The 19932-nt window shown below is 38.0% G+C and overlaps 1 protein-coding gene across 3 annotated transcripts in view; it reads left to right on the top strand.

Moving 5' to 3' along the window:
* RECA1 (recA DNA recombination family protein) overlaps window positions 1–19932 on the top strand; it is a 62140-nt gene that overhangs the window by 15410 nt on the left and 26798 nt on the right. For 2 of the 3 annotated variants that reach the window (XM_086421075.1, XM_086421074.1), the window contains 6 exons: window positions 15144–15229; window positions 15319–15444; window positions 15993–16097; window positions 16208–16264; window positions 19390–19452; window positions 19562–19638. In XM_086421075.1, the coding sequence (XP_086277201.1) occupies window positions 15144–15229; window positions 15319–15444; window positions 15993–16097; window positions 16208–16264; window positions 19390–19452; window positions 19562–19638 (514 nt within the window). Of the gene's footprint in view, window positions 1–15143; window positions 15230–15318; window positions 15445–15992; window positions 16098–16207; window positions 16265–19389; window positions 19453–19556; window positions 19639–19932 lie in introns of all 3 variants that reach the window. The other variant, XR_015171328.1, reaches the window with a different exon arrangement.

Raw genomic sequence — 19932 nt, 5'->3', positions numbered from 1 at the left:
AAATAAGATGATATATATAACTAACTAATCATAATTCATTTATACTAATGGATGAATGTTCTATGCAATTTTTATTAGTAAATACTATGTGTAATTTACAAGTTCGTCCTAAAAGCAATTATAAGTTTTTTTCAAAAAAGAAAATATTTCGGTTGAAATTTACTATTCATTGAAATATTGCATATTTATACCTAAAAAATGATAATTCTGGTCGAAATTCACTATTCATTGAAATATTTCATGAAATGAATAGTAATTTCCACCGAAATATATACAAAAAGAAATTGTCAGTTAAATTTCGTGTCGGAACTTGTGCAAATAGAAATATTTCGTGGAAATATGTCGAAATTTAATACTATGATCAAGAGTACTCTTGCAAGCATCCCCCTCTTTACTTCCTTTTGCTTTTCTCGACCTTGGAAGTCTGTGGAGGTCAAATTAGACAAATTGGTGAGGGATTTCTAGTGGAGTATTAAGGAAGGGAAGCAGAATTTTCATTCAATCAAGTGGAAGATGATTTGCTCCCCAAAGAAGAATGGAGGTCTAGGGATTAAGGGTTTGAGAAGGATGAATACGACCCTTTTGGGCCAATGTCTATGGTGGCTTGGGGAGGAGAGAAGAAGCTTGTGGAGAAGGGTAATATAGGCAAAGTACAGGGAGAAAAAGTTTGGGTGGGAGAGCGGGGAGGTAAGATCATCCTATGGTTGTAGTGTTTGGAAAGGGATTTAAAATTGTCACATAGAAAAAGGCACCTTTGGGCTATCCTTCCTTCACCCATAGGTTGAGGTCTTTGGAAAGAGAGAAACAAAAGGGTGTTCCAAAGCAAGGAGAACAATTCACATTCAGTGTACATGGAGATTTTAGGGTTGCTGCTTTTCTGAGCGAAGTTGAGCAAGGATTTCTCTGTGTTTTCTTTCGAGGACTTTGTATTTAGATGGGATAGCTTATGTAACTAGTAGGATGTTGTTTTTGTCTTCTCTGTTTTTGCTTTCCGTTTTGGGGGCTCTCTCGGCCTCTTTTGTATTCTCCTTCTTTTGATATTTATAAAATCTTTATATTTATCAAAAAATAAATAAATAAGGAGATTATCCTTAAGGTGGGAAAATGCAATAGGGTGAGAGTTTGTGAGGTTAGGCTGTGCGGCAACCAATTTTTGTCTCTTCAATACCCCCTTCTATGCTCTTTTTTTTGTAGAAGTTATTAACAATGCATGAATGTCTGATTCGTAATGTGTAAGATCTCTCATATGAGTTATGTTGTAAGAGAAATTTGAACGACTAGGAAGTCAATGAGGTTGCACCACTCATTGATTTCACCAATTCCTACATTTCCTTTGGATCGAGGTGGACCGAAAAGAGTGGTCTGTGAGTAAGGACAAAAGTTTCTCTGTCCAAAAGCTCTTTTGCCTTCTTTTAATTTACTCTTCCCAGCAGCTGCAGTTTGGTCACCCCTTGTGTTGTCAAAAATTTGTTATTTCATTTGGACGACTTCCTTTGGGAGAATTCTCACTTTTGACAATTTGATTAAACGAGGTTTTTCAATTCCAAACTTTTGCTTCCTTTGCAAAAGGAACAGGGAGTCATGGAGTCACATACTCATTTATTGCCCATTCTCAGCTTGTGTTTGGTCTCATTTGTCTCTCCCTTTTTCATCTGGTTTGGGTATTCCCATTGGAGGTCATGTCCTTGTTTATAGGGTGAACTCGTAATGTTTTCTCTAGTAGAAAGAGATACTTGTGGGCTATTCTTCCCTTTGAGTAGATTGATTAGTGGTTTAGTTCTTGCATTCCAGGGGTAGTATACAAAGTGGACTTGGAGAAGGCTTATGATCACCTTAGCTGGAGCTACTTGAGATACCTATTGGTGCGGATAGGTTTTCGCCAAACTTGGATTAAATGGGTGATGAAGTGTGTTTCCTCCTCCACATTCTTGATTTTGAAATATGGGTGCCTAGCTGTTTTTTTTTTTTTTTTTTCCAGAAGTTCTAGGTGACCAAGACAGTGACAGAGGCTCTTGGAAGAAAGGTCTTTGGCAGTGCTGAATAAGGATATTTCCGGTTGGGGGGGGGGTCTAATCGTATCTCATCTTCAATTTGGAGATGATACCCTGTTCTTCATGGATGCATCATTTCAGCAACTTCAATTTTTGAGCGGTATTCTTGTTTGTTTCTAGTCTTTCTGGTATTTCGATGAATTTTCGGAAAAGTTAAGGTCTTTGCTTTTGGGAATGTACACAACTTAGAGGTGTTTGGGACGACTTCAGGTTGCCAAGCAAGTACTTTCCCTTCTTTCTACCTCAGCGTGCCTCTATGTGCTTCGTATGATAGTAAAACCATTTAGGATTTTGGTCCTGGAAAGAGAGGGTTAAGAGACTTTTGGCATGGAAGGCTTGGTACTTGTCAAAAATGGGGTAAAATTAATCATGAACATCTTGTCCAGCATGTTAGTTTACTACATTTGTCTATTCTCGATCACCAAGAGCGTGGAGTTAAAATTGAACAAGTTTTTTCAGAGACTTTCTATGGCATGATAAGGTGTGGAATAGGAAATTTCACTTGGTTAAATAGAAATGCATTTGTCAATCCAAAAAGAACAATGGTCTTGGGTTTCACAACCTTGGGAAAATGAATCAGGTTATTTTAGGAAAGTGGTGGTGGTATTTTGGGTGTGAAGACTTCTACTTATGGAGGAGAGTCATTGTGGCTGAGTTCTAAGAGCACGGGTGGGGGCGATTTTGATAGGCGAGGCAAAACTGTTTTGATGGTGATGAAAGAAGGTGAAATGTATGAATGATAGCTACTCGCACAAGACGGTGATAGTACTATTGTTTGTTAGCTCGTGCGGTCCAGCTTGTGCATCCTATGGCTGTATTGTTTGGGAAGGCATTCAAAAAGTTCTCTCTTAAAAAATGGAAAGGTTTAAGGTTTAGAGTGATACTAGTATAAAGTTTTGGGAAGATCGGTGGTGTGGTCTTGTTTCTCTTAAGGATCAATTTCCAGGGTTATTCACTCTTTCTTTGAAGAAAAAAGCTTTAGTTATTGACTTCATTGCTTCGTTAACTCAAGCAGTAGTGTGGGATTTTGGTTTTAGAAAAGCTTTTAATGATTGGGAATTGGAGTCCATTGCAAGATTAGCCAATGTGTTAGATTCATTGGACATTTACTTGGAAGGTGAAGATGCTAGAGTTTGGGTGCTTGAGAAGAAGGGGTGGTTCTTAGTTCGATCCATTTATCATGCTTTGTGAAATATCTTTAAAAAACACCTAGAGAGGGGGGGGGGGGAGTAGGTTTTCTGCTAATTTAACTTATCAAGCCACTTAAAAATAGTTGAAGAATGAGAGAAAGATTAATTTTATTAATTAGCCCTAATTAGGCTTTAAAGCTATTACATAATCTAAGTAGAGGAAAAGACTAAAAAAGACATTAAAAGACTACAAAGGACATTAAGACTTATTTAACACTCCCCCTCAAGTTGGTGCGTGGATATTGACAACGCCCAACTTGGATAGGATGCCTTCAAAGATGGTTTTGCTAACACCTTTGGTAAGAACATTAGTGAGTTGTTGAGATGTAAGAACAAAATGAGTACAAATCTGTCCAGAAGCAATCTTTTCTTTAATGAAATGACGATCAACTTCAATATGCTTCGTTCTGTCATGCTGAACCGGATTTGCCGCTATGTTAATAGCCGATTTATTATCGCAATATAGTAAAAATGGGACTGGCACAGGAAGACACAAGTCAGCTAGTAAGATCTTGAGCCACAACAACTCACACACTCCAAGTGCCATAGCTTTGTATTCTGACTCAGCACTCGACCGAGAAATTACATCCTGCTTCTTGCTGCGCCACGTTACCAAGTTGCCACCAATTTTAGTATAGTACCCAAAAGTAGATCGTCTATCAGTCACTGAACCAGCATAATCTGCATCTGTCCATGCCTTAACACAAAGATGACCATGATTACTGAACAAAATACCTCGACCAGGACATCCCTTAAGATATCTAAGAATACGATAAACTGCAGTAAGACGAGATGTTCGAGGCGAGTGCATAAACTGACTTACAACACTAACAACATAGGCAATGTCAGGGCGAGTCATAGACAAATAGATCAATTTTCCCACAAGACGCTGATACTGACCAATATCTGACACACACTCCCCTTCAGAATCAGCCAACCTGTGATTCTGCTCAATAGGAGCATCAGCTGGGCGAGATCCAAGCTGACCAGAGGCACTGAGTAAATCAAGAACATATCCAAGGTCCTTAATCTCAAATTGACGGCCTAAGCAAGTTTTTACCTCGGTAATGCCAGCATCATCATCTCCAGTAATAACAATATCATCCACATAAACAATTAGAGCAACAATTCTACCCTGAGAGTGACGCAAAAACAGAGTGTGATCAGCAGAACTTTGATGGAATCCAAACTGATGCATGGCCATAATAAAGCACTCAGACCATGCACGAGGAGATTGCTTCAGTCCGTAAAGCGAACGGCGAAGGCAACAGACATGGGTAGGAGACACAGATGAAAGGAATCCAGGAGGTTGGACCATATAAACTTCTTCTTGAAGATCACCATTTAGAAATGCATTCTTGACATCTAGCTGATAGAGAGGTTAGCCTCTAATAGCGGCAATAGAAAGGAGAACGCGAATGGTGGTCATTTTGACAACCGGAGCAAATGTCTCTTCATAATCGATTCCATAAGTCTGAGCATAACCCTTGGCCACCAAACGGGCCTTGTAACGAGCAATAGAACCATTCGGATTATGCTTAAGGGTGAATACCCAGCGACATCCCACAGCTTTCCTTCCAGGTGGGAGAGGAACAATTTCCCAAGTTTGAGTCTTTTCAAGAGCAGTCAACTCATTAATCATAGCTGCTCGCCATTCAGGATGGGTAATTGCATATGTAACAGTAGCAGGAAGAGAAATAGTGGAAACAAAAGCAAAAAAACTCCGATAGGAGGGTGAGAGTGTATAATCAGATACATAATTAGAAATGGGATAAGTACAAGTGCGCTTACCCTTACGAGTGACAATAGGACGTTCATCATAGGGAACAGAAGGTGGCGGAGCTGGAGGCGAGGAGACGAGCTGGTCTGGCATAGGAGTGATGGTAGTATCACGTGGATGTCAAGAGTTAACTTGCAGGGAAAGAGGTGACAAACTGACAGGGGGTGGAGATGGAGGGACAGGTAAGGGAAGAGGAAAGGGGACAGGGAAGGGATCATCAGGGGAATCTAGAGGAAACCACTCAGATTGAATGCCAACGGACCCATTGTAGTATGGGGTATATCAAAAAATGAAACATCTTGAGAAATAAAACGCCATCGAGAAGGAGGATGGTAATAATGATAACCTTTCTGAGTAGAGGAATAACCCAAAAAATTACATTTGACGGCCTTAGGGGTCAAGTTTAGTACGAGTTTGGTCAATAATTTGAACAAAACAGACTCACCCAAACACACGCGGAGACAGGGGAAACATGGGACGATCCGGACATAGTTGAGAGTCGCATGGCAAATTGAAGAACCCGGGAGGGTGCGATTAATAAGGTATATAGCAGTATGAACTGCATCGGCCCAATAGGATTGTGGCACGTTCATACCAATAGAGATGGCACGGGCTAACTCTAGAATATGACGATTTTTTCGTTCTGAACGACTATTCTGCTGAGGGGTCTTAACATTAGACATTTGATGCTCAATGCCAAACTCTAAACAAAGTTTTAAGACCTTACTATAGGTATACTCAGATCCATGATCAGAACGGAAGGTCTTGACTGTATATCCAAATTGGGTATGAACCATAGCAAGAAATTGCTTTAAGATCCCACAAACTTCATTTTTGTGTTTCATAAGATAGACTTAAGTAGTACGACCGTGATCATCGATGAATTAGACAAAATAGCGAAAACCATGAGTGGATGTGACTAGGGAAGGACCCCACACATTTGAATGAATTAGGTCAAATAAAATAGGTGCAGTAGAATTCATAGTAATAGGATAAGAGGAACGCACATGTTCAGCTAATTGGCAGGTTTCACAAGAAAAATCAACCAACTTGTTATTATTAAATAAAGCAGGGAACGTGTATTTCAAATAACCAAAAGAAATATGGCCTCAGTGGAAGTGCCAATGCATTACAAGAGCCTTATTAGGCTGACTACTATTACTACTACTAAGTTGAAAAACAGAATGGGTGCTAGGTGAACTAGGTACGTCCAAGAGATACAATCCATTCACTTCACGTCTAGTTCCAATCGTCCTCTTCGACCCTAGATCCTGAAAGACACAATGAGAAGGGTAAAATGTTACACTGCAGTTCAAATTTTTGGTAAGACTACTAACAGATATAAGGTTAGTAGTAAGTTGAGGAACATGTAGTGTGTTATTTAGGGATAATGAAGATGTAACAGGAAAATGACTGTGACCAGCTATAGAAGACAAAGAACCATCAGCCAGGCGAACTTTGTGATGACCAGAACAAACACTATAGGTTTTAAAAAAGGAGGACGTACCGGTCATGTTATCTGAGGCACCAGAATCAATGATCCATGGTGAGGAAGTGGTAGAAACACTATGTGCAGATGCAAAGGTACTTGGGTGAGCGAAGGTAGAAACCGGCTAAGATGAGGTCTCCATCTGATTGAAGAATTTCCTAAACTTGTCAAGCTCGGCTTGGGATAGAGATACCGAATCCGATGAGGAGGTAGTAACTGAAGGATGTGCTAAATCAGTTGTCTGGTGAGAGACTACATGAGCTGAAGATCGTTGGGATTGTTGACGGTTCTGATTAGGACGACCATGAAGTGCATAACAACGAGCCTTCACATGACCCAACTTTCCACAATGATCACACTTATGTTGGTGACGGGTAGGCAGAGATCCACTGGGTGGCTGTGGAGAAGGTAGGCGAGCAAGCATAGCGGAGTGATCTCTTGAAGAAGGAGGTAGGATAGCTGCGCGATGACTCTCATCAGCTAAGACATAAGAATATGCAGTCTGGAGAGACGGAAACGGATCCATACCCAATAAATGAATTCTTGCATACTCAAACTCATCCCGTAGACCCGCTAGAAACTGAAAAACCCGATTCTTGTCTAGAATTGACGCATACAATGTCTCATCAAGAGGGTCCTTCTAGGCGTAGGTCGTGGAATAAAATGTCAACTCTTCCCACCGAGCACGTAGCTGTGATATATAGGTAGTAACAGAAGAGTCACCTTGCGAGAAACAAGAAATCTCACATTCTAGGTTAAAAATCTGGACATTGTTTTGATGTTGCGAGTAAATGCTCTTTGCGGAATCCCATATCTGTTTTGCTGTCGAGGAGAATATAAAATCGGTAGCAATGTGTGGTTGCATAGATGTAACCAGCCAAGAACGGATCATAGAATCATTAGCAAACCAATGGGAGTAAGAACTGTTGGTCTGTGCAGGTTGTTTGTCCGCCCCTGTGAGGTAACCAATCTTCCCTTTTCCACCAATGAACATTTCAACTGATCTTGCCCAAAGGAGATAGTTAGGACCATCTAATTTCACGATAGTGATTTGAATGCTTGGAAAGTCGGTTGAATGAAAAGGAAGACCACTCGATCCATTATTATTACCAGTGATCGAGGAAGAGGACGACTCAGAGGCCATCAAATAATCCGAGTACTTTGGTTTGAAGAGAGTTCAAGTAAGATGAGGGCACGACTCCCTAGAATAAAATGATCGCAGCACCCTAAAGGTGACAATGCACGATCGAAATAGCTGTAAAGGCTGATTAACCACTGCTGTGGGTGACCCAAGTAATCATTACCGCAAGTGTAGGGAATCAAAGAGCAAGACTAATGTAAGAACAAGTCCAAACAATGCCCAGTTGTGATCAAAAAGTTCTGTAGATGTTCAAAAACACTGTCCGCACCCTCATATAACCACTACGGTAATAAAAAAATCAAACAACTGCCACTTGTTGTGTTTCACAAGGCAGAGCAGCCACCTATTGGTGTCATCTGCTAAAAAAAGATAAAAAAAACAGCCACAAGAACGAGAAAACAGCCACCTGCTGTGTCGCATAGGGCAGGGCAGCCACCTATTGGTGTCACCTGCTCAAAAACCAACCCCCTACTGTGGTCATAAGGCTCAGACAGCCACCTATTGTGTCGCACAACACAGAGCAGCCACCTAATGTGTCGAAAAAATGGAAAAGAACTCCCTGCTGTGATTGCACATGTCGAGGGTGCTACCTTGGGTGTCGCAAGGCCTAACTATAGTCACCTTGGGTGTCGCAGGGCTGAGATACAGCCACCTTGGGTGTCGTAGATCCTAAACAGCATCGTTGCTGTGAGTACAGCCACATCGCAGGCTTTAAACAAACTTTAACTCTCTATCACATGTTGCGATTAGGGTTTGTAGCGACAGAGAACCCCCGTAGGGTTGATATGAGTTGAAGACGAGAGGTGTAGGGGTTGTTTTAAGGAAGAATGGGTCGATGAAGTTTGTAGCAGAAGAAGAAGTTGGAGTTCGATAGAGGTGGAGAAAACCAGGCTCTGATACCAAGTTGAAGAATGAGAGAAAGATTAATTATATTAATTATCCCTAATTAGGCTTTAAAGCTATTACATAATCTAAGTAGAGGAAAAGACTAAAAAAGACATTAAAAGACTACAAAGGACATTAAGATTTATTTAACAAAAATCAACCAAGCAATTACAACATACAAACTATCAGATATTCAGAAATCATAAACATTAGTAGAGTTTAGTGAAATTCAAACCACACAAGAGGCACATATTTATAGTGGTTCGGTGACCTAGGCCCCTACTCCACTCTTGGAAAGCTCAACAACTTGAGTTGATGTCTTTTTATTTAATGTTTTCGGATTACAACCATTTACACAGAAAGACGAGCATACCACCACAACACTATGCTTGGGATTTTAAGCCGAGCTGTGCCGAGATTTCACAATGAGAAATCTCTATAAAATAAATTGAGAAAATAGAGCAACTCTCACTTTCTCAAACTCAATATTATTAAGAAAATGATCAGAGAAGAAGAAAGAAGGATAGAGGAACCCAAGGGCTTTTACTCAGATCTAATTGTGTTTTTTCGTTTTTCTTTTTTTTGCTTGATGATCTTCTCTGAAAGATTTCTCCTATTTATAGAAGAGAAAAGGGAATAATGTTTGAATAAGAAATTTTAACAAACAAGGATAGACTCTTGAAGGAGTCATCAATTTTGAAAATACCCAAAGACCAAGTCTTTCTCAAAAAATTTATTGTTTGAAATAGAATGAGAAAAGGTCACACGATTGAAATTTTAGTGCTCGGTTGACCGAACAAGTTTGGGTCGACCAAGCGAGCAAACTTAAGAGCTCTGAGACTTTCGGGTTCAGTCGATTGAACAGTCTTGGTTGCCCGAGTGAGTAAAAAAAAAGGTTCACAAGTTTCAGGTTCAGTCGACCAAATCGACTCAGTCGCTCGAGTGAGTGGAAATGAAGGTACCCAACTTTCGGGTTCGGTCGCTTGAGTAACAAAACTAGAGAAGTCTACGAGTTTCGGGTTCGGTTGACCGTACATGAGTCGGTCGACCGACTAGGAACACACACACTAACCTTTTTCTGAATTCTATTTTTCGGTATGTGTCGATCTCGATTTAGTCTTTCATTTTTCTTGTCACCTTTGAGCTTGATCTTCAACAAATTTTGACTTTGATGTGTTTTCTTCAAGTAAGAGACTTCCCAACACGATCTTGTACAGTGATCGATTACATTTAAAAGGATTACAGGGAAATCAATTACAAGAAATAATACAACTCATGGATGAGAACAATTACTTCTACACTTTGTCTTGTAACAATGTTGAGATTTTTTTTGTAGCAGATATATGGGTCTCTCAATTCCATCTACGATCTCTTTATTTATTTGGGCAGTTATTAAGGGAAAAATTCTTATTATGGATAATGTGATGAGGAGTCGGAGAATCATGCCTTATTGCATTGTGAGGTGGGGTAAAAAATTTGGTCTCATTTCCTTGGCCTGTTTGGGGTTTCTATGTGCCTTCTTGAGACCATTTGGGTGGTTTCTGAGAGTTGGCCATAATTGGGTCACGACTTCGTAGATTTCAAGGGAAGATTGTGGAGTATTGTCCCTTTTGCACTATGTGTGTGTGGAAGGAAAGGAATGCGAGGGTGTTCGAGGCTAAGGAGAGTCCGTATTTTTGAGATCATTATGTTGTCGTTGGGGTTTCTCTTCCAGTGGTGTTTGATTTTTGCAAAAGCGAGGTGTAGACATAAAATGTTCACCATGAACCTCAATGCTACATTGTTTGGAGTCGCCACCATTCCTTTTTAGAAATGGGTGTGAATTGGCACCCGAATATATTTTTTGAAAACCATTTTTTATGGCATTGTAGTGACTCTCGTACATGGAAAATGTATGGTCTACCAAAAATCTAGGTAAGGAGGTCTGGTTAGAAGATGGGGAAGGTGTTAGGCACCCCATCCTTTCCACCAAAGGTGGTTGGTTACCTTGCTTGGCCATTATTTTTGTAAACTTAAGAACATAAATACTAAAATCATGAGAATGCATGACAAGGGTGGTGTGTGCATTGGAGTGAAATGTTCCCTTTACAAAGGGTTTTGATTTCAAAGTGACATTAAGGGCATTCTATGGAAAAGAATGACCCATGTAGTCACATTAAATTTATGAATATGAATGTAGGTCTGAGCTTTAGAGAGACTCCATGATGGAGTTCCCTTAAGACCACAACCTTAATGCATGTATGCATGGCTAGAAACTTAGTGTTTCACCCTATCAAGGGGGTGACGCATTTCTTCATCATTGCCATGCATAGGTGAGTGTGTGCATTGTGTACAACATGATGCATGAGTTTAAGGTAAAGACGGCTTCAACCCCCATCCTTTCGATCGAACCTTAATCTAATCTACCGGGGATGGGAGAGGGTGTGCATTACATCCTAAGGGATTTCTAAAAAGAAAATAAAGTAGAGGGTTAGAAGGAGAAGATGCAAGCTTTAAAACAAATAAACTACATCTTAACCCCACCTTGTCCCTTGGTGGTCTTGAATTTTGAGAGGTAGTTTTGAGAGTTGAGTGAAATGGTTGAGGGTTGAGTGAGTTGAAATTAGAAGATGAGAGAATGAGTATGGATTTTGGTAGAGTTTTAGGTTGAGAAAATGGGGGTTTGAGAGCATGAATTGTTCATAGGAAGTGAGGGTATTTATAGAGTTTTTGGAGGACTTTTGGGGATTAAATGGTCCAACCCTAAAAATAAAAAGAATGGACATGAGGTTTAGGTTATTTATTTTTGGATTTTTCATTTGTATGAGGGTAAAGATGACATTTGTGAAGAAATTCAAAAAATATTTTTTGATATCTTGTTTTTTGGTAAATAAAGATGAGAGAACAAAAAGTACTTTTGGGAGGGTGAATAGGAGAGTGACATATGTAAAGGTGGAATGGTAAGTGAAAAGTAGATCTTGATTCATTTGTAAATAACTCATAAAGCAAAGGTAGAAGTATATTTTTGAAATAGACCAATGAGAGAACAAAAATACTTTTGGGAGAGTGAGTAGGAGAATGATGTGTAAAGGTGAAGTGGTAGGTGAAAAGTATGCATGAAAATGATGCCACGTGGCAATGCGGGCTCATTGAAAGGCTTGAGTTCTTAGTTGGAATCAATTCAAGAAAATTTGGATTTTCCTAACGGGTTTGTGTAAATTAGGGTGTCTACACGAGGGTTTTTCTCCGAGGATTTCAATAATGGCACCTGTTACCAAAATATCTAACGATAGATCATAATTTACGGTATTCACGTCATGAACTTCATCATTTCTGGACATATCATCGTGGGTGGACATACTGTCATGAGTGGAAATATCATCATCAGAATCCATAAGTCTGTATAAGTACATAACTACAAATTATATAAATTCAAACCATAACATTCAAATAACATAGATAACAAAATGGATATGTTTAACATTCACCACATAACCTAATATTACCCAATCCGCACATAGCACAAAAAATAAAATGGGTATTGTTAATACCACCATAGTGGTATATAGTCATAACCATCAATGAAGGATGGCAATAAACAAACATAGAGAAAACACACAAATATTACTTAGAACGAAGAACTTGAGCATCCTCCATCTCGCTATCCAACCACCCAACACGGTGTTCATTTGTTTGCAACATGCACCAAATTTGCCTGTACTCCTTTATACTGAATAATTTCAGTGCAAACCGATAACGATCACTATTAGGGATGATTTCTGTTGTTGCATCCAACAAATCAATACACTCCCTAATGCTACCAGGTGGTGCAGGTGGTAGTGGAGGATGTGGTGTACTACTCGCACTCATCTTTAACGAAATTGTTTTAACAAATGCTCAATCTGGGGTACCTCCAGATCTTTTGCGCGATAGTGCAATAAATGTAACGATACCATTAACATCAACATCAGGAGACATATCCATAGGTGGTTGGGTACCTAATGGTTGGGACTTTGGTGGATTCAGGAACATCATCATCTTGAAGCTCATACTCAACTGCTCCAGATGACCCAGTAGATAGACGCACACCGGGCTTAGAAGAACTTGTAATATACTCTTCAATACATAGGTCCCTCCAAATAGTATGTCCAACTCTTCAACATGTTCCAGTCCCTCATAACGCCATTGTGTGTCAATTTTATTTTTCTATAAAATAAATAAACTTGTTTTATAAGTTTGAATAGGTAAAGGTGACATTCCTATTTTGTAATCTAATCGAAAATTACCTCCGACCAAGAGTCCCACCAGTCATCGCTTGGCAATACCTTATTGTTAACATCATTGTAACCCACACCACTACATGCTTTTAGCTTAATCCATCTAGCCCAAATACCTTTAGTTTTATCTCAGTGATTCTTATGTTACTTCTTAGTGTAACAAAACCCAATCTTTGGCTGGAATTGCTTGATTAGAGATGAATACCCCGATACATTAAATGAAGTACTGGGTCTTTTTCTCTTCTTAACCAATTCTACGCATATATCAACCCAAATCCTATGCAACTGGGGTGTCCGTCTTGTGGAATCGATTTTTGACTCTATTTCTTTTGGTTTTGTTATTTTTTGTCTCGCCATTTGAGAAAAACACTTCATAACAAAATCTAGCCATTAAACTTGTTTTATCCATCAAAGTATCCAACTAATCTAAGAACACGCTAATAACTTAATGAGAGATGTTATGAAATAGAGATTTTATTATTTCTCAAAAATTGCATTAATTTTCCCATTCTAAATATAAACCAAATGAAGAATCCAAATTAATTTATTTTAATCATATGTAATAAATGTTAAAAATATCAAAAAGAGCAGCAAAATCTAGAAATTATGTAATCGATCATTCGATCTTCAAGTAAGTCTGAATTTAATATACCATGTAATCTATCTTTATCTCGCAAATTTATTTGTGATGAAACATAAAAATTTTATGATTTTTCTTGTTTCAATGGTAGGATCTGTTTATGAAATCGACATTGGACTCGATATGCAAAGTTGGGTTTGGTGTAGAATTGGATAGCATGGGTGGATCAAGGGAAGGAACCCGTTTCGCCAATGCATTCGATGATTCAAGAGCGATGACCTTGCGGAGATATGTTGATATTTTGTGGCAAATCAAGAGGTTTCTTCTAATATTGGATTACAAGCCAAATTAAAGAAAAATATGGAAATTATAGATAGATTTATGTACAACATTGTTTGGTAAGTTAGAAAATAAAAGGAAATTGGTAACAAGTGATACCTTTGGGGGTCCAACTCAAAACCAATTGGCAATGAGTAGCGCGGCACATGATCTTATAAGGAGAGAGACAAGGCAATTTGTGTCCCTGTGTGAGACTAAACTCAACATGCCCCCGCACGTGTGGGCTGGACTGGGCCAAAACACGTGGAGATACGAATTTGGTGACATGGAGGAGAGAAAGGCCCGCTTTGATACCATGATGAATTTGGGGGTCCAACTTAAAACCAATTGGCAATTAGTGGAGAGGCCTAGGATCTTATAAGGAGAGAGAAGGCAATTTGTGTCCCATGTGGGACTAAACTCAATAACAAGATCGTTTGGTAAGTTAGAAAATAAGTCTCTAATTCGAAGCTAATTCGTAACAAAATCGAACAAGTTTCTAATTTGAAACACCATTGTTTGGTAAGTTAGAAAATAAAAGGTGTTTGAAAAAAATTACTAAATCAAAATTTGGAAAAAAAAACCAAAATTTCTTAGTTATCCATATCTCTGTTATGGATATGCATATAATGCAAGACGTATTGAAGTTGGAAAGTCTCCATGGAGAGCTTGCAGAGCGATGTGGGCATCAACCCACTTTTACTCAATGGGCAAAAGCGGCTGGAATTGATGAGTGAAGGAGGTGAGGGTGATGGTTGTTGGTGACTGAAAGAGGTGAAGGTGAGTGCGATGGTGAGGGGGATGGCTGTTGGTGAGTGAAGGAGGTTGGCTGTTAGTGAGTGAAGGAGGTGAGGACGATGGTGAAGGCGACGGCTTTTTCAGTGAGGGAGGTTGAGAGAGGTTTGTGTTTGAGCAAGAAAAACAGAAATTGAAAGAGAAGAATACCTTGGAAAGTCGTTGATGTTGTGATGCCCTAAAATCGTCGAGCTTTGCTCCTCACAGCAACTGTTAACGAGTTTTTCCTTTTTTTTTTACGTTGAGTTTGACTGGAAAATTCATTAAAGATGAAGGTTATTCCTGTAACTTCACTTGAGCTGTTTTACGTTCTTTAGCTTTGCGCAAAAGCCATTTCGCGAAGCATCTCTTGGATGACTTCACGTAGGAGCTGTTTTGGGCTTCTTTTCAAATCTGCAGGATCAATAAAAGCCCAAACAAACAGCAGTCCATTGGCTTTTTGGGCTTAAAAGTGAAAAAAGCCGAAAAAGCTACCCACAGAAGCCCAAACGAACAGGCCCTGAGCTTCCTTTGATCTGTTTTTTCCTTTCTTCTTTTTCATGCTTGTTCTCTCTGTTCACGGTTTTGGTCACCTCGACCATGCTTTCTTTCAATAATTTTTTTATTCATCAATTATTCATATTTTTATTATGGTTTTACTAACATTCTTTCATTGCAGCTGCAGATCGTATGTGTAGATCTGGTGCCATAGATCTCATTTGTGTGGATTCTGTTTCAGCTCTAACTCCAAGAGCTGAAATTGAAGTAAGCTCTTCTGATGGGTGTTTTAGTTTATTAGAGAGAGACAATAATATCCAGTTTCTGAAACCTTTTATCTGGGGATTCTTGTTCAGGGGGAGATTGGGATGCAGCAAATTGGTTTACAAGCACGTCTTATGAGCCAAGCATTACGTAAAATGTCAGGAAATGCCTCTAAAGCTGGATGTACTCTCATTTTCTTGAATCAAATAAGATATAAGGTATTTTCAGTTTTAAAAGACAAAAATGCCTATTAAGTAAACCCTAAGGACAGTTTGTAGATTCTGCTTAGGGTCTACCCCAATGGGTAGGATTTGAAATCTTTATTGAGTCAGGCTAGCTTGACTAACTTAGTAAGATTTGAAATCTTACTGAGGGTCATTGGCCGTCATTGATCACCACCACATTGGCAATCCAGCACCACAGCCTTCTATCTTCATGAAAAAACTCAGATTAAAAAAAATAAATAAATAAATAAAATTGAGCTTGATCCAAGGTGTTGAAATGGACGGCTACTGAACTCCCAAATTTAAAATTAAAATTCGGTGAATAATAACTTTTTAACATTTTTTTTCAAAGTTCTTAGAATTATGTCCCCTACATCACTGTGGCATTAGATCATGTTTTTGGATGCCACAAGGTGATGTGGTCAGGAAACTTTGCTTACTAACTTAGTAAGGAAAGTGTTTTTCTTCTTTATTTTCCCATTTTAGCTACAATAGTTTCTCCAAAGACCAATAGTATCGGTTACTTTTGTGGATTTTGTTAGATAGGTGTGTTTTATGGGAATCCTGAAGTCACCAGTGGAGGGATTGCCTTGAAGTTCTTTGCATCACTTCGTCTCGAGATACGTTCTATGGGGAAGATAAAGTCTGTAAGCCCAAAGATACCTGCTTGAAATGTTTAATATGCCCATTAATTTTTGATTCATATAAATCTTCTTTATTGGAAACCCACTCAATAGATAGTCCTATGCTGATACAGGTTAAGGGGGATGAAGATATCGGTGTTAAGGTTCGTGTAAGAGTGCAAAAAAGCAAGGTAAACCTAATGTTACTGAAAACTAACTTGGATGTCACTTGTCATCGGCTCTTGCAGCAAAACCTACACAAAATTTTTAGATCCTACATTATTTTCAATAATTTTGACAAAATAATATTTATATGCAGCAATGGGTGTATGATTTTCATATTAGTTATCATGTGCTTTTATACAATATATCATGTACACTGATATGTTTAGGTTCATTATTTGTACCTCATGAGACTTGATCACATCAACATTGAAGGAGAATATAGATTGTGAATCGACAGATGTGCAGTTATCTCTCCATACTTCTAATTTTGTTAGCTCTAAATTGTCGTCAACCAAGAACTTCGTTTGCAAATAAACTACTCAAATAATAGATCAAGAGGGACCTTTCTTTGAAAATGAATAGTTAATTCATCTATAACTAGTACAAAAAGATATGGGCTTGAGGCAATTGCCAAACTTTTTCACTGCCAATTAATTACAACTTTAACGTGCTCAACTTTAGTAATGTCAATACATGCTCCTAGGGCTCCATTTATTTTCCCTAATACCCATAAAAAACACTCTAGGGACTCGATCATGAGGCTTTCAAAGTTAATAAGGATTAAGTTTCTACTTAATTTTTCTATATAAGAAGATAGCTTTGATAATTGACTTTCTTGGCATGAAGCTGACTTGATTATCTAATATTCTTATTTATTGTTTTAACCTTTTCTCCACCACACTATCGCATAAATCATTTTTGTGTCTTATAAGTTAAATCCCATAATAAAAGCAAAACTTCATTCATCTGGAAGCCTAATCTTACAAAAGTTTAAATTCCATATGGTCTCTCTCAAATTAGCATTTCATTCTAGTTGTATGCCCTCGTGGTATTAATGTAATAATTTTTTAATTGAAAATAATCCTGTCACCTTTTCTAAATAGCCTTGTCCCTTCCTAAGACTTTCACGTCTTCTCTCTTGAAGCATTTACGTTGATTTAGTCTCTCTCTCTCTCTCCCTCTTGCAAATTTGGAAGTTCCTTTCTTACCCTCTTTTATACCCAACTTATGTATAGGTTGTCAAATGGCTTGTGTTGTGCCTTATTACTTCCTTGGGTTCCCTTGTCACACCTTGAGACTTATGGCAGTATCAAGTTATCTTTCTCTTCTACTATATTTACCTATTTTTGGCATTTCTATCTCCTTCACAAAAAAGCTTGTCATCCATACCTCTTTCCTATTTTATTGCTTAGGGACATGCTAGGTAACTCAGATACAAACCAATTTCCACCATTTACTTCTCAAAGTCCCTCGTTTCCTAGTAGACAAACAGTTTTTTTTCTAATTAAAAACCTTTAAATCGAAACTATTGATAAAGATATTTCTATTCATGTTTGTCAAGACAACAATCCCGTCCTTTTCTGATACTTATACTGGATTAAACCCATGAATTGGAACGAATCAACTGATGGGTCTATATTTTATCTTCTTCTATACTGTGATTACGGTTACATTTAGATTATATTTTCTTATATGCAAGGATGAGACGCTTGCCTACTCTTCCCTACAACTAGTGTGGTTGTCTTTTTTTCTTTTTTTTACTTCTTAGGATGGGTAAGCTGCCCTTGAACCCATGATTTCAATTGCTTTATATTGTATAAGCCTACCGAGCTATGGGTCTAAGCCCAAGAACTAGGTGCATTGTTGTAATGCGTGATTTCATGAAGACACCCTTTCCAAGCCTTGCCTTCTTATCACTTAACTTTGATTGACATGGATTCATTATGGTAATAATTCTTAAAGCTTGGTTCAAATGAGTGAAGATAAACATGAAATAAAATTTTCTAATTTGCAAGGGCTTGTAAAAATTAAGGTATTGAGAAAAAGTGTAAAAAATAAATTTTCTGATAGGTGATTTCTAAAATAATTTACATTAAAATATAGAAACCATTGAGGAATAAAAAATAAACTAATTAAAAATAAGATTGAGAAGTGGAAGAGTAATCAAACTATCAATCTCTGGCTAAGATCTTGGAAGATTCTCAATTGTTTCATTTCTCTTTTTTTGTTTGAAAAATAGTGTAACGAAATTCTTTTTCCATTTGAATGAATCTATTTAACATCATCCAATGTGATGATAATTGTTTCAAAGAGTACATTCTCAATAGTCAATACTTTTCATTAAACAAGTTCATGACCTTGATAAAGTCTGAAATTTCCTAAAGCCATATGATAGAGGTCAGTGCGAAGGGTAAAATGGTATGCACAGGTACCTTGGCTTGCTTGAGTAAGAAATCAATATGCTTGTTCATGTCTGTCCTTGGGCCTTTCTTAAGGTAATTCAGTCCAGTCCAAGAATCCTTCCGTCTAAGTGGTCTAGTCTAGTTAATAGGTTGGTTGATATCTCTGTTATTGCATTATTCACAAGGACCATTTATTCCAGTCCTCGACTTTTTTATTTTTTATTTTTGCGTTGCAACACTCAGCGTTTCTTTCCTCCATTGATTTACGGAAGAATTAAAGTAACGATAGAAAAATTCACAAAGACCTAAAGTGTAACAAAAGAAAAATATCATTAAAAGGAAACCTTTTACTGGTCAATCCATTTATTCTTCCTTCCATCAAACTCAAAGCTCTCTCTTGGCTTTTTGGCAGAATTTCCATATTGTATCCCTTTTGACAATTCAAATCCTTCTAGAAATGCAGTTTCTCACATTTTTGAAGCATTGTTTTCATGATATTGCATCTCCTAGATAAATTTTCCATCACGCCCATATAAATCCCATTTTAAATGTCACCAATAATTCAATTTATATGTTTATATCACCATGCAAATTTATAAAGAATTTTGTAATCAAGTATGTGATCCTACAAGTTTTATCTGACTAACTGATGATTTATTTTTATTTTGAGGAATATAATACTTGCATCACGACAGGAGAACTACAAGGAACTGTCCTCCTTGCCCAACATTTGGCACACATGTCAGGCAATTAGGATCCACCATTAGATGGATCCTGTGCTGGACACTATGAGAACTAGGAAAAAACTAATCCATTTACCATCCAATCTACCAGTCCTTCATTTTCTCGTAGTGTATGTTCCCATGTAAAATAGCAAGTTTTTTTTTTCCTCACTAATTTATGTTTAGGTGTCAAGGCCCTACAAGCAAGCCGAGTTTGAGATTATATTTGGGGAAGGAGTGAGCAAACTGGTTAGTATGGTATCAAAATAAGATTTTTATTTATTTTCCTTTTTTATTTTTAATTTTCTGTTCAAAACCCATACTTTATTATATAATGTCTGACTGACTTGTAGTGCAGGGTTGCATTTTGGACTGTGCTGAGATGATGGACATAATAGTAAAGAAGGGTTCTTGGTATAGCTACGGGGATCAGAGGTTTGTCTCATACACATTCAACCACACCTTGCATTGCTATTTTAATATTGTATTCTACTGAGAGGAATGACGAGTCTCTGTCATGTGTGTGTGTATGTGTGCTTATTGTTCTGGATAGTGTATGAGCCAAAAGATAAGTCCCCCACCTGAAAATCCTAGCCATCCGTTCAACTGTAGTATCTCCAACAATAAATGATGCAGCACTATGCAACTAACCTAATATGATGAGATTGAGATCAAATTACAATTACCAAGAGAAATTCTAAATATAAAATAAGAGCTAAATCTACCACA

The sequence above is a fragment of the Akebia trifoliata genome, chromosome 13 (assembly GCF_017979445.1).
Source record: "Akebia trifoliata isolate Shusen 1 chromosome 13, ASM1797944v1, whole genome shotgun sequence".
Lineage (NCBI taxonomy): Eukaryota > Viridiplantae > Streptophyta > Magnoliopsida > Ranunculales > Lardizabalaceae > Akebia > Akebia trifoliata.
This window is presented reverse-complemented; position numbering and strand designations above follow the sequence as displayed.